Raw genomic sequence first — 15245 nt, 5'->3', positions numbered from 1 at the left:
CTAATTTTAGGTGCATTGATTTCATTTGTGCAAAGCAGTTTTAATTTTATGTAACTGAAATTGTCTATTTTATCATGTGGGATCCTCCCTGTCCTTCAGTCATGCCCTCTTACTGTCTTGATAGATTAGAGAGATAATTTTATCCCATCTTCTCTGGTTGTTTATGGTGCCATCTAATATGTCAAGTCAGGTACCCATTTGGAGTTTCTCCCGGTGAACAGTGTGATGTGGTTTTCTTCTAGGTTTTCTTCCCAACAGTTTTTCTTTTCTTTTTTTTGTAATAGTGAGTCCTTACCCCAAGAGTTGGAGTTTTTAGATTTGCCAATGTGTGTTATAGGCCTAATACTTTCCTTTCTGTCTCTTGTCTAGGACCAAACATGTATTTTGAGATCTTATACTAGGTGCCCTTCCTTCCCCTGCCTGTTTTTTCCCTTGATATTCTTGACTTTTCATTTCTCTAGCTGAATTTTGTTATTTTTTCTAACCCTATAAAGTAATCCTTCGATATCTCCATTGGTATGACACTTAAAAAGCGAATTAATTCAGGCAGTATTGTCAGTATTATACTGGTTCAGCCTACCCATGGACAATTAACATTTTAAAAATTATTTGTCTTTATTTGTAGTTGTATTCATATAGTTTCTCTGTCTTGTCCGATAGATTCCCATGTATTTTATGTATTCTGTAGTTATTTGAAATGAAATTTCTTTTCTGATGTCTTTCTGTTGGGTTTTGTTGGTAATATTCAGAAATGCTGATGATTTATGTGGGTTTATTTAATATCCTACCACTTTGCTGAAGTTTTTATTTCATTTACATTTTTAGTTGAGGGGGAGGATTGTGGGGAAATGGAGGAGTAGGTCAGGAAATTCCAAGCTCTCAGATTTCCCCCATAAACAAAACAAAATTTGTTCACCTCAGGGGGGACGTAGACCATGAAAAACAAATAAGACTGGGGCAGAACCGGGGTCCTTGGGAACAACGGAAGAAAGACCCCAGGAAGATGCTTTAAGGGAGTGTGAAGTGTAAACACCTCTAGCCTAGCTCCCCAGAAACAGAAAATAGAGCTGGGGCCAGCTCTGGCTCACAGCCTCAGCCTGGATCACAGGTCTCTTGGCCAGTTTGGGGAGTTAGAGGTATGAGACTTGGAAGACTGAGGGGTCCTTGGCTGATTAAGAATACCAGGCCCAGTTATGGTGCACAGATATGTCCCTGGGAAGGACCCAGCACTTGGGTTGCAGAGACAATGGGGCAGGGCTGCTGCTGGCTGTGGGCACTTACCGGAGGGTGGAGTTCTAGGTCAGAGGGGAGAACTGAAGAGATCGCAGAGGCACCACCCCCAACCCTCCATCCCAGGACTAGAGAAGGTTATTTAAAAAAAAAATAAAAACCAAAATGAACTGGCAAAGGAGAAAGAATCCAACCATAGAAACCTAAGATGGGAATAGGAAAGACATCTTCAGAGGAAGATACTGAAGTAAAAAAAGCCTCTCTACCCTAAAGAGTCTTGTTAAATGGCTGCCTGCTTAGAATTTATAAAGGAACTCAAAAAAGACTTTAAAAATCAAATGAGAGAGTTGAGAAAAAACTAAAAAACAACAACAAAATCCTCACCTAAAAAAAACCATCCAGAAAACCAAGAATATGAAAAGAAAGTCAACCAATTAGAAAAGGAGATCTGGAGTCTTAAAGAAGAAAATAATTATTTGAAAATTAGATTTGGGCAAGGAGAAACCAGTGAAACTAGAAGAGGCCAAGAAACAACAAAATAAAATATAAAGAATGAAAAAAATAGAAAACGATATGAAGTATAAGAAAAACAATAGATCTAGAGAATAAATGAAGAGAAAATATCAGAATAATTGGACTATCTGAAAGTATGACCAAGAAAAGAAGCTGGACACAATAATATGAGAAATAACCAAAAAAATTGGCCTGAAGTGATAGAACAAGAGGGGAAAGTAGAAATAGAAAAAATCTAACAGTCACTACTTCAAAGAGATATTACAAAGAAAATATACAGGAACATTATTGCTGAATTTCAAACCCCCAGATCAAAGAGAAAATTGTACAATAAACAAAGAAACAAAATATGCTAGAGCTACAATAAGAATTGTACAAGATCTATCAATAGCTACAACAAAAGACTGTCGGTACCACAATATTATGTATCATCAATCAGAAGAACTAGGCCTGAGGCCAAAAATATCCACAGCATAATATTGAGTGAAAAAAAAAAGGACATTCAATGAACTTACAGATTTTAAGAATTTTGTCTCGACCAAACCTGAACTCAATAGAAAATTTAACATATAAGAGCCAACATCAAAGACTAATTTCAAGGGACTCAATAATGACAAAGTGTTTATGTTTTATATGTGGAAATTGTAACTATATGTCTAATACCGACATTAGTAATCCAAAAGAAAAATTGGGGCAGAGGGTTGTATAATCTTACTTTGAAAAGCAAAACTATTTAGGAAAAGGTAAAATTAGTAAGTACGTTCTATGAATGGGGTGCAGAGGGACATAGAGGCATTAGATAGGGAAGGAGAGCTGGTAGTTCTGAAAGCTTACTTAGATCAGGAATGTGATAAATAGGAAACTACACCCACCCACCCACCCATATACACACCTACCATGAAGGGTATAGTACCCTCCAAAATCTGTAAAGTAATAAGGGGGGAAGGATAAGGATAAGGTGGGGTATAGAAAGATATGTAAATTCATAGCATTAGGAAAAGACGTGCGATTGATGGGAAGGAAAAGAGTGGAGTGGGGGAAAATAAGGGAGGGATACATGGATAGGAGGAGATTAAGTCATAGTAAGGCAAGTTAAGGAGGAGAATTAAAATAGATTAGTTATAGGAAATAAGAGATATACATCAATCCAGTAACAAGGATCAGGAATAAAATTTATTAAGAAAAAAAAGGAGCTAGTAATCATTCATCTCAAAGTCACACTTAGATTGAGTCAAGAAAGAAATCTAAATTATATATCAGCCATGATCTTTGATATGATCTTTGTATAAATGCATGTAATTGTAGATATGTATATAGATGTATCTATGTAGGTATAGAGATATGCACATTATATATATATCTATATATATATATATGTATATATAGATATAGATATGCATAACATACATATAGATACATGGACATGTATGTGTGTGTGTGTGTGTGTGTGTGTGCAGACACACAAATATACCATTGCTTAACTATAGTCTGCTCAGGGAAGGTGAAAGGGGGAATGAAAAGAGGGAAAATAGATTTAAGTAAAAAGTGAACAGCAGAGAACAAAAGAATAATTTACAAGGAAGACTGTCCAAGGAAGATGGACAGTCATGGATATAATGTCTTTTACTATTATATATGCTTTCTTGAAATAGAAATGTACTGTTACATACTTTGAATCTTTCCTTATGTTCTGTTGGGCCCATGAGTGTTTTTTGTTTTTCCTTCCTCTGTCTTTTTCTGTTTGTTTATTTTTTCTTATTTTGTATTTAGTTTTAAGTAAATAAAAACCTTTTAGTTGACTTTTATCATTTGTGAAAGATGATAATTCTGTTTCTTTACTTATGATTGTTCTCTCAATTTCTTTTTCTTGTCTTGTTAGCATTTCTAATATATATCTTGTATAATAATAGTGAATAGAATAGAAATACAATACATAAGAGTATATGATTTTACTAATCTTGTGTTTGATAAATGTAAAGATTTAAGCTTTTAGGATAAGAATTCATTGTTTGATTAAATATTGTTAGGAAAACTAGAAAGGATTCTAGCAGAATTGGGTATAGACCAATATCTTATACCATTTGCCAGAATAAACTTAAAATGGATAGATGATTGAGACATAAAAGGAGACATCGTAAGTAAATTAGAAAAGCATCAGACTTATGGATAGGAAAATAATTTATGAATAAATGAGAGAGGGTATTTTGAAATCTAAAATGGATAATTTTGATTACCTTAAATTTAAAAGATTTTGTATAAATAAAATAAGTATAGCCAAGATTAGAAGGAAAGTAGAAAAATTGGGGGAAAATTTATAAACAATTTCTTAGATAAAAGCCTTATTATTAGTTATATAGAGGATTATGTCACATTTATAATAATAATGAGTCATTTCCCAATTGATAAAATGTTAAAGCATATGAATAAACAGTTTTTGGAGGAGGAAGTCAACAATATGTATGATCATACGAAAAAATGCTCTCAATCATTATTGATGCAAATCAAAACAACTAATCCAACCATTTTCGAGAGCTATCTGGAATTATGCCCAAAGAGTTATGAAATTCCTAAAATCTGTAACTTCACTGAATGTCCATTTTTTTCCACAACTTTGACCTAGCAATAGCATTAGTCGGTAATCAAGGAAAAAAAAAGGAAATTAAAAGCTAACTTCATAAAGTAGTATCTGGTTTGAGGAGTAGCTATTTTGACTTTCTCAAAGGAAGAAAAAACTCTAAATTATCAGAATTAAAAATAAAAATTTGGTGAAAATAAGATTTTTTTAATAGTTTTTTTTTTCAAACACATGCAAAGATAGTTTTCAACGTTCACCTTTGCTAAACCTTGTGTTCCAAATTTTTCTCCCTCCTTTCCCTCTTCTCCTCTCTCTAGGCAACAATCCAATATAGGTTAAACATGTGCAATGTTTTAAACGTATTTCCATATTTATCATGCTATACAAAAGATTAAAAAAAAAAAAACAAGCAAGCAAACAAACAATAGCAAAGGTGAAAATACTATGCTGTGATCCACATTCAGTACCCACAGTCTCTCTGGGTGCAGATGGCTCTCTCCATTGCTGAACAGAGCCCCGTCCATCAGAATTGATCATCAGTTCATCTAAGTCTCTTCAGGTTTCTCTGAAATCATCCTCCTGATCATTTCTTATAGAACAATAATATTCTATAACATTCATATACCATCACTTATTCAGCCATTCTCTAATGGATAGGCTCCAGTAGGATACTACTTTCTAATGCTTTACTATCACAGAAAGAGCTGCTACAAACATTTTTGCACATGGGGATCTTTTTCACTTTTGTAAAAAAATCTTTTGGGGATACAGACCCAGAAGAGAGACTGCTGGATCAAAGTTGGATGTAGTTGGGCATAGTTTCCAACTGCTCTCCAGAATGGTTGGATCTGTTCACAGCTCCACCAACAATGCATCAGTGTCCCAGTTTTCCCACATCCTCTCCAACATTCGTCATTATCTTTTCCTTTACCTTAGCCAAACTGAGAGGTGTGAGGTGGTACCTCAGAGTTATTTTAACTGCATCTCTCTTATCAGTAATGATTTGGATGATGATATCTTTTTTTTTTTTTCAGGTGCCCATTCATGAGCTCCTTGAAATCCCTCCTTGGGCTCCTTGTTAGTCTGTGGAACCCAATCTGGCACTTAGGGCAATCTGTTCATGCCAAAGAGAGAGCTTGATATACTCCTGCTTCATTGTGTTGTGTTTGCATGTCAAGATTGTGATTTTCAAAATATTCTATAAGCCTATAAGCTCCGAAGGATCATTTTAGTTCACCGGTAATGTCCCCATCCTCATCTTTGCCCGTCATCATCTGACTCTTTCTGTGTGAGAATCTCATTCTGTGTATAGTGAAAGGTTGGGGACAGAGGACCAAAGCCAGGACTTTTCTGCCACTGTTGAAGGAATAACTATAATTACATTGTCAAAATAATATTTATAGTATTATTTTCAGGGAATAATTGCAGTACTGTGACGAATATATTATGCTCATCAAATTTAATGTAAACACAAGCGTGCGTTTTGTACTTGAGTTATTCGTGTTGTTCTTGGTCTTGATTCATTTCCAATCTGTAAAAATAATAGTGGGATTTTCTTGGTTACTCATAGAGCAGTTGATAAACTGTCTGGTAAAAGCAAATTGTTATTTTTGCCTGTGTTGGCGTTTTTTGTTTCGTGTTCCCAGATCCGTTCTCCAATGGGATGTCTTTCAAACTTTTCCTCCCCAAAGTTGTCATGTGATGAGTCAGAGCATGGGGGTGACGTTCTCCGGCCAGATTGTTTTCAGACTGGCCATTTATATCCCGTGTTGTTTATCTTTTGGATTGTGTTTGTTGTGGAACTTAGCGCTCGTGAAAAGGAGAGGCTGTTGGGGCGAGACGTTGACCCTTGGCTTGACCGGACCTCTGGCGGCCGATTCTAGGCCGGCTGCCTTTTGGCCTGACTGACCCTGACCTGTCTAGCGCGCATCAGCAGGTCCTCTCACACCTGCCTGGGAAGGGAATCGTGGAGGCAGCTCCGAAAGCCCATCCACCTGTGGAGACGCTCGTACTCCGGGTGACCCGGCCTGGCCCCAGCTTGAGTCATCTCTGTCAGACAGGATCGAATCCCCCCACACCGCCCGGAAGTGGCCCTTCGCTTGGACGCCCAGGCTCGTGTCTCAGTAACTCCTGCGCGACCTTGGCTAGGACGATTCATCCCCGGGCCTCCAGGGTCTTGGCTATAAAATGGATGGTTCTTCAGGCTGCCCTGAGGTTTCCACTGCTGGGAGGCCGTGTCGTGCCCCATGAGCCCACCAGCGAGTGCTTGTGCTTGCTTAGGCTGGGCCAAAGCCCCAGGAGGCCAGACCAGGCTTCCTTTGGTCTGTAGCACAGAATTAATGTCTTGGAGCTTTTTTTTTTTTGGGTCCCAAAAGCCATGTGCTGAATCAGGTTATTTTTGGTGGTTCCAATTAAACACGTCCTTCATTTGTTCAGAACTCTGAGCAAATTGTACTATGTGGGTGTCCGTAAATAGGCAGTTATATATAAGTATTCTTTCCATTTGACTGTGTTAAAAGGGCCAAGGGGAGGGTACAGAGAAGGATAGGAAAAATTATTCAAGGAAAAAACCCCATTGGCATTCGCTGATATTAGTTTTAAAGGAAAAAATGTGCGCTTCGGTTGCCACCAAAAATAGAGAGGTGAAGCAGTGAATGGCAGCGGCGGCTTCGGCTCGCCCAGGTCCAGGGTCGGGCGGCACAGTGGGCAGACGCCCAGGGTGGGCGGTTAGGCCGTCTCCATGGTTTCTGTTTGCCAGCGGAGCTCCCCAGGCAGATCGGAGCCCACCGTTCTTTCCCCCCAGCTAGAAAGACGCGCTGTCCACGTAATAGTGAATTTGTGCTCCATCTCCCCAGTGCGATGGGGACGAGAAGTCTGCTCCCTGGGGCTCACTCTGAGTGTGGCGGTAGCGGGGGTGGGGGAGATGGAGGAGGGGAGCGGAGGCCCGCCCCATCTCAGGCAGGTTCTTCTCAGCGCGGCGGCCCGACGTCTGGGTCGCGGGAAGCTCGGTGCAGGGTGGTGTCCAAAGGGCTATTACCCAGTGTGGCTGGGAGGAAGCTGTGCTGAAGGGGGTCGGGGGGCCATCTTGTCGCCCAGAAGTCATCACCAGTTCCACAGAGAAAGGACCCCTGGAGGAGGAAGAGGAGGAGGAGAGGGAGGACAGTGCATGAGGGGCAAAGAGGAACCTCAGATCCTCAATTCCCAGGGCCCCTGTGGGATTCAGGCTAACAAGACCACCATCTGCTGCCCCTCACGTCTCCTGTGTCTTGTCAGCTTTTCGCTGCAGCCTGCAGTTCTTGGGCAACATCGCAGCGGGGAACGAGGTTTCGCAAGAGGCCATCTGGAGGGCCGCCTTCCCAGACCTCTTCTTGTGAGTATGTTGTGTGGGGAGCGTGTCCGTCCGAAGGGGGGTCACCCTGTGGGGCAGGCCGCTGCTCTCGAGTGGGCCCCCGAGTGCCTCGGCTCGGCGACGGCCTGGATGCGGGCTCTGGGACCTCTGGGGATGGAGGCCGCTGTGACGGGGGGACGCCCCATGCACCCTGGCCCTGGTTACGTGTCCATCCCTGTGTCCTGACTGGGGGGGGTGTCTATGTTTGGGGGTAGGGGTGGGCACAGCACCTCCACTGTCTGGGATAGAAAGGTTCCCTTCCTGTCACCTCTGTGGCGGGGGCTGGTGCAGGCCGGGCTGTCCCCAGCACACGGGATGGTCAGGAGTTGGCGGGAGCAAAGGCAAGCATGGTAGGATTTGCACCTGTGTCCCGGGGCCACGTGGGGGATTGGGGCAGAGAAAAGGCAGTCCTGGGTCCCAATCCTCCGCTTCTCGGCGGACCCCCGAGGGGATTCCCAGGAGCCCGACCCCCTGCCCAGCATCCCTGGCTGGGGAAAGGCCCCTTGCCCATTCTGTGGCTCTCCTGGATGGGCCAGAATGAATGGGTGCCTGCTCAGACCCGCTTTGCCGCTTCTGAGGCCCCCTCAGGCCGGCCCGGGCTCACCGGTGTCCCCGTGTCGTCCCAGGTACTGCCTCCGCCATCCAGATGAGAAGGTCGTCGCCTACGCCTCCATGATCCTGTTCACATGTCTGAACGACGAACGGCTGAAGGACCTGCAGACCGGGAACCTGCACGTGCCTCTGCTGGTCATCGAGGCCCACCGGAAGCAGCCCGACTCCGAGTGGGCGTGGGTATCCCCGTGCCGGGGGCTCTGGGCTCGGTGGGCACCATCGCACGCCTTGTGTGGGGGGGAGCCTTGGGGAGGGGGGCCGGGGGCTGCCTCAGTCCTCCCTGGCGATGGCAGCCCACCGTGCGGGTGGAAGGCTCTGACGCTGCCGCAGCCCCTGGCGCCACAGCCTGAGGCATCTGGGGAAGTCCCTGCCCTCTCCTTGGCCGGGCTCTCGCCCCCCGCTCACCCCGGCTGCTTTGGAGGCCCACCCTCGGAGGGGGCGATCCCCCGAGCCGAGGAGGCGTCTGACCGGGGCACAGTGCCTCTGGTTCCTGGGCCCGGGCGTTTCCTCACGGGGACCATGGCAACGTCCCACCAACCCCAGCTGCCTGTTGGGGCCCTGTCCCCCCTGACTCGGCCCGTCTCATTCTCATGGGGGGCTCTTGTGGAGGGCTGGCCCGAGCCGGAGCCGCGTCCTGACCCCGAGGGCCCCGGCCCCACGTCTGCTGTTGGGCCTTTTCCTCCAAGGCCCGGTTCCAGCTCCGGGAAGCCTGCCCTGCTCTCTCCGTGCCCCTTCCCGGGTTCCCTTGTCTCGGCTTGTCGGAAGCCCCGCTCTTCCCTCAGCACGTCCCTTTCCCGCTCCGGGCCAGAGCGGGCCGTGGTGAGGCTGCCTGCCGGGCGGGCGTCGGAGGGCTTGGGGAAGGGCGGCCGCTGTTCCGTCTGGGTCGTTGTGTCTTTGGGAAGGCTTTGAGTGGTTCAGAGGTCCAGTGGAAAGTGAGCGAGCCTTGGGGGCTGGAGACCTCAGTTTCCCCTTGTGTATGCAGGGCCACCTCACGCCCTCCTACCTTCTCCTGTCTGTCCTTGTGGCTCCCTGAAGGCAAAGGGACACTGCCCTGGCCCTTCCGGACCCTGCCCCTTAAACGGGTCAGTCTGCCTCCCGACCCTGGGCCTCCACATCTGGGACTTTCCCCCGCAGAGCCTGTGATCCGGGGCCCCGGCCCGTGGGGGGGGTCTCCTTGCTCGGCCCCCGGGCGGCTCAGCCTCGGACAGCCGGCCTCGCTTGTTTCTCATTGAAGGTGCCCCGTGTGCCCTGCTCTTGCTCCCGATGGGTCCGTGGGCATGTTTTCCATTTCGTGGTCAATTTGTTTGGGGCACAGCTGGTTTCCCAAGGGCCGATTCCGGCTCCGTGCCGGGTAACCCAACACTCTCCTCCGCAAGTGAGAAGCGGAGTCTTTAATTTGGGTCTCGCGGCGTAAACAGAGGGCCCGGGGGGGAGGGGAGGTAAGTGAGTGGGCCATTGCTTTAGTTTCCAGGGGGAGAGGAGCGGCCCGCACGGCCGCCATGCTGGGTCAGGCCCGGTCCTCATGGCCCAGGCCTTATTGGGGCCCTGGGCCCCGGGGAGGACGTGAGCTGCAGAGGACCCGGCCAGGCCCTTGGGGGCTGCCTCCTCCTCATGCAGCTCCCCCCCGAGGGCTCTGGGGCTCAGGGGAGGAGCCCCCCTGAGAGGAGCAGTAGCATTTCTTCTTATCCAGCACATGTGGGATACCAGGGCTCGCTCGGAACTTGCTTAGATTTCCTTTGTTTTCAGACAAAGACAGAGAGCGAGGGCCAAGACGAGGGTGGGGTTTGCCTCTGTTTCTTTGTCTGCAAAATGGGCTAGTAGTAGCCCTCCTGTCCGAGGATCGCCGTAGGGAGTGGGCGAGATCACGTCGCACAGTGCCGGGCCCATCGGGGCTAGCTCCCGCTCTCTGTGCGGTGCAGGCAGGCCGGAGGCCTTCACGGAGGCAGGCCGGAGGCCTTGGGCCCGGAGGCTCGCAGAAGGCCACCTCCTCTTCAGAGATGGGGCAAAGGAGGCACAGAGAGCGGCAGGGGCAGGACGTGCTCCATTACAGTCTCCCGGGACTCAGTGCTGACCTCCTTCCTTCGTCACGGGCCTTGTGCTGAACTTGGCGGTGCTTACTTAGCCCTGCCTTGGCTCCCACCCCCCTTCACTGGCTCTCCCCTGGGACGGGGGCTGTGACTAGGTGGGGTCCGGCCCTTCTCTCCGGCTCGGGCCTTCCAGAGCTGTCCCCTTGGCAGGGGCCGACAGCTCGCACGCAGGTGTCAGAGTGGGCAGGGATGCCCGGGCCGTCCGGCCTAACACAGACAAGCGGGGCTCTGCCCCCCAGCACCCCGGCGGGGCTCAGAGGCCTTTCCTGACGGAAGCTGCTGCCTCAGTGTCCTCTGAGGCTCTTTGAGGCAGCACCGCCTGCACGCGGCTCCAGTCTGTCTTGATTTGCAAATGGAGGCTTTTTTTTTTTTTTTTTTGCTCGCTCCACCTCGCTCCCAGCCGACTGGCCCAGTTGGCCAAAAAAAGGGAGAAGGACAGATGCTGGGAAGGCTGGAAAACAGGCCCACGGGTGCGCGGCTGGTGGGGCTGGGGCCCGCTCATTCTGGGGCTCACGGAGCCATGCCCTCAAAGAGAGGGGAAGGGCCCTTCTGTGCACACACCGGGACAGCAGCCCTTCCATGGTGGGAGCCGAGGGCGGGCCCCCTGCTGGGACGAGGTGCGCCTCCCGTGAGCGGGGTCCGAGAGGCTGGATTCAGAGAGTCCTGGGGAGGCACGAGCAGAGCGGGGGCCCTTTATCCAGTGAGAACATGGCCAGGCGTGAGAGCTCTGAGCCGGGATCCCAGCGGCCGGGGAGGGTGTCGTCTCCCAGCCGGCCCAGGGACGCGGCGGGCTCGGTGGACAAGGCCTGTGCACGAGTCTGTGTGTGTGACAGCGGTTTCCTTTGCCTTTTTGTTTCCGTTAGAAATGGAAAAAGTAAAAACAAATGGAGTTTGGCCATAGGATTTCCAAACTGAGGCTGGAGAACGGGCGTCCTTGGTCAGGGGGCTTGCGCCGGGCCCTCTGATTGCTCACCATTTCCAGACGGCTGAGTCTTGGATGCCCGGATGTCTTGTGGGAGGTTTCTCATACGGAGCCAGCCCCTGCCCATCATCCCTGAGCCCGCCCTCAAGCCTTGCAGAGCAAAGCGCCTCTCCCGGTGGCCCATCTCCTAAGCAGCTCTGTGGCCCTCTCCCCCGAGCCCCCCTACTTAGAGATCCTGCTCTGCGACAGAGACAGAGACAGCCTGGCCTTCGCCTTCTCTTAGTCATGATCTGGGAGCCACCAGCATCTCCCTCATCTTCACTTCTTGTAGACTCACAGTGACCGAGACTTCAGTATTCACTGGCTACACACACACGCACACACACACGTGCATGTACACACACGCACACACACACACACACGCGCGTGCACGCATGTACACACACACACACGCACGCACGCACGCGCGCAGGCCCTGGGCTTGGATACTGCAGCTCCTTCGGGGATCCATCCCGCTGAGATTCCTCTGAGGGCGCCAGCCTTTCACCTTCGACCGCTTGTGGTGCACGGGCCCCTTCCTGCTGGCCAGGGCTGGCCCTCACCTCGGCCCCGTCCCCAGGGCCCGGCCCACAGCAGTCGCTCCCAGGTTGGACTCTGGGCCAGGGGTTGGGAGCAGGGAGGCAGGGTAGGCTCTTGTTCTGAGAAAGGTAAGGGGAGGACCTCGGTGCCCAGAAACGGCTTGGAAGGACCCTCCCAAGGACAGGAACCGCCTGGGTAAAGATCCGGCGCTGGGCAGGGCGCTGGAACGGCCAGTTGGCTGTGGGACAGAGCCATTTTAACTGCAACAGGAGGGCGTGATCCCCAGAAATGACCCCGGGTGCCTCCGTGTGTCTGCTTCCCCATTTCTGCTCATGCCACTTCTCCCCCTTTTCCAGCTTCCTGATCATTTCGGACTATCTGCTGAAAAGCCCGGACCTGGTGAAAGCCGTGTACTCGAAGCTGAGCAACCCAGAAAGGTGAGCCCCCGGCAGCGCGGTTTGGAGCAGTTAGCATTCTGAGGAGAATGTCCTGTTCGCATGATTGAAAAACGGTGTGGTTTCGTGCTGGCTCAGGGTCTCTAAGTACATGGTTTCTCTGTCAGTAATGGTTTTAAATTGGCCGGTTAACATTACAGCCTCGCCACAGCTGGCAGGATTTGGGGGGTGCCGAGTCCAGGTTGGCGCCATTATTCGGGAAAGAGAAGAAGGGGGAGGCTTTGTGCTCCCCATCCCCGGGCTCTCCCCGGAGCCTGCAGACAGCTCAATCCAGGAGCCTAACGGAACATCTGTTTACATGCCGGTGGAGGCTCCTCCCTGGGAGGGAGGCTCAGGGGAGCTGGGGGGCCCCCTCACCTCCTCCCTCTGGCTCCCGATTTCCTCCCGGGTAAAGCAAGGATGTGGATTCTGGCCGAATCCCTCCTCCTGCAGAGGGGTCCGGGGAAGGAAGGGCCTTGCCTTGGAGAAGCCATAGTCTTTGTGCTGTGAGCATCCTGCTCCCCAGCTTGGAGTTTGACCCCGTGTTCACTGGATGACTGGTAGAACACTTGTTGGGGTCTGGTTGAATGGGATGGTCCCAGAAATGCCCTGACACTGACTCTCCAGGCTCATCAGGCCATGGAATTTGAGCAAGAGATGGCCTTGGGGGGTCTTCCGGGCCAACTCGCTAACTTTCCAGATGAGGAAACTGAGGCTCGAGAGTTAGTCACTTGCCTATGATGATCTCCATAATTGTTGGCGGTACCTGGTTTAAGCCTAGAGTCCTGAGATGTTGATCCTCTTATTTTTTTAGAGATTTTACTCTGAAGAGACAGAGGTTGATTGTGATTAAAGAATGGAGTCCTCTGGACGCTTCTCAAAATGGGGAATTTGTATCCTTAGTTTTGCATTTCAGCAAGTCCAGTTAAGCCCCTACTGTGTGCCAGGTGCTGTGGGAAGTGCTGGCCACACAGAAATAGCACAACATTAGCCTGCTCTCAGCAGGTCTGACCTTGTTTTTTTTTTGGGGGGGGGAGTGCGTGTGGGAAAGAACAGAGAGAGAGAGGGAGAGAGTATGAGAGGGAGAGAGAGAGGAGGAGGGACAAAGAGTGGTGACAGAGACAGAGACACAGAGAGACAGAGAGAAAGAGGGAGAGACAGACAAAGGGGGAGAGACACACACCCAGAGAAAAGAGAACGCACGATAGTCCATATGTTGGGAGATCAGGAGCTTGAAGGGAACCAGGGGACTCCAGAGAGGGGATGGCCAGTGCAAATGGCCAGAGCTAGGGGATACTCTTGTCGGGCTGGAGAGCAGCTTGAAGGCTGACTTGTTCTAAATTGCTTATTTTAATGGAAGAGGAAGGAGAAAATCTAAATAACCCCGTCTTAAAAAAAAGATATTGAACAGGTAATCCATGAACTTCCAAAGCAAAAAACCTCCAAGGTCAGATGGCTTCACAAGGAAACCATTAAAGTACAATTAATTCCAATACCATATAAACTTTTGGGGAAAGTAAGCAAAGAAGGAGCCCTATTGAATTCATTTTATGACACAAATATGGTACTGCTACCAAACCAAACCAAAACAGAGCAAGAAAACGGTAGACCAACTTCCCCAATGAATATGGATGCAATCATTTTAGATAAAAGACTAGGAGATTACAGCCACATATCAGCAGGATGAAACTGTGACTAGGTGGGCTGGTTCCATATTAGGAAAACGATAAGTATAACTGGCCATATCAATAACAAGACCAACAGAAGTCATGATTATCTTGCTGGGGTCCTTGGCACGGGCTTCGGTATGGCCGTGGAGGAGGAAGTGGACCTTATTCAGGATGCAGTAAATATCTACACGAAGGAAGCTGTTTGTCTTTGCCCAGAGGAAGTGGGTCAGGCAGCCTTCAAGGGCAGAGTCTGGCATCAACCATATAAAAAAATGAAAAAAATAATAACAGAGAAACAGAGGGCTCTGCCTCCCACCTGGGGAGAGAAGACCTGCGGGGTGGGTGGGGTTTGTGGTGCTGCCTGGTGGGCAGAGCTGTAGATGGGCCCCGCCGTTCTGGAAAGCAGTTTGCAGCTCGGACCCCAGAGTCGTTAACTCTGCTGTTTAGTGACTTGGTGATGCTGCAGCTAGGCCTGTACGCCAGAGAGATCCAGAAAGAAGAGGAGGTCCTGAGAGAGCCCCTTTATCACGGGCTCTGCAGGAGGCGGGCAGGTGCCCATCCATCGTGGGGGCGGTCACATGGCGCGGGATCCTGTATAAGAAATGATAGGTGTGCAGAGCCAGACGGTAGCAGCAACAGCAGGAGAAGAGTCTTAGAAGGACCAGGACCTCTGTTTAATGAGTGACCGCTGAGTAGAGTGGCGACCGATCTGGACCATCCGGAAAGCAACGGGCAGCGAGGCCTGAAAGGCAAATGGGCATATCCTTTGATCCAGCAATACCTGTCCTAGGTCTATATCCCAGGGAGAGCATAAACAAGGGGAAAGGACCCACATGTGCGGACATTTTGATGGTGGCCCTTTTCATGGCGGAAATGGAGGGGATGCCCATCACTGGGGAATGACTGAACAAGCTGTGGTGTGTGAATATACCGGAAAACTCTCATGCTATTAGAGACACTGAGCAGAAGGATTATAGAAAAACCTGGACAGATTTACGTGAACTGATGCAAAGTGAAATGAGCAGAACCGGCAGCTCATCGTACTCAGTAACAGCAACATGAGTGATCGCCTCTGATTGGCTCGGCCCTTCCCAGCCACCAGTGATCCAAGACGGTTACAAAGGGCTCACGAAAAAAAATGCCGTCCATGGCCCGAGAAAGAACGGATGGACTCTGAATGCAGATCAAAGTACACTTTATTATTTTTCCTGGTTTTTTTCCTTTTGATGTTTCTT

At 49.2% G+C, this 15245-nt stretch overlaps 1 protein-coding gene across 1 annotated transcript in view; it reads left to right on the top strand.

Moving 5' to 3' along the window:
- ATXN10 (ataxin 10) overlaps positions 1 to 15245 on the top strand; it is a 69189-nt gene that overhangs the window by 19563 nt on the left and 34381 nt on the right. The window contains exons 4-6 of the mRNA XM_051962874.1: positions 7592 to 7688; positions 8333 to 8494; positions 12263 to 12343. Coding sequence (XP_051818834.1) covers positions 7592 to 7688; positions 8333 to 8494; positions 12263 to 12343 — 340 coding nt within the window. The remainder of the gene's footprint in view (positions 1 to 7591; positions 7689 to 8332; positions 8495 to 12262; positions 12344 to 15245) is intronic.

Source organism: Antechinus flavipes, chromosome 5, assembly GCF_016432865.1.
Source record: "Antechinus flavipes isolate AdamAnt ecotype Samford, QLD, Australia chromosome 5, AdamAnt_v2, whole genome shotgun sequence".
Classification (NCBI taxonomy): domain Eukaryota; kingdom Metazoa; phylum Chordata; class Mammalia; order Dasyuromorphia; family Dasyuridae; genus Antechinus; species Antechinus flavipes.
This window is presented reverse-complemented; position numbering and strand designations above follow the sequence as displayed.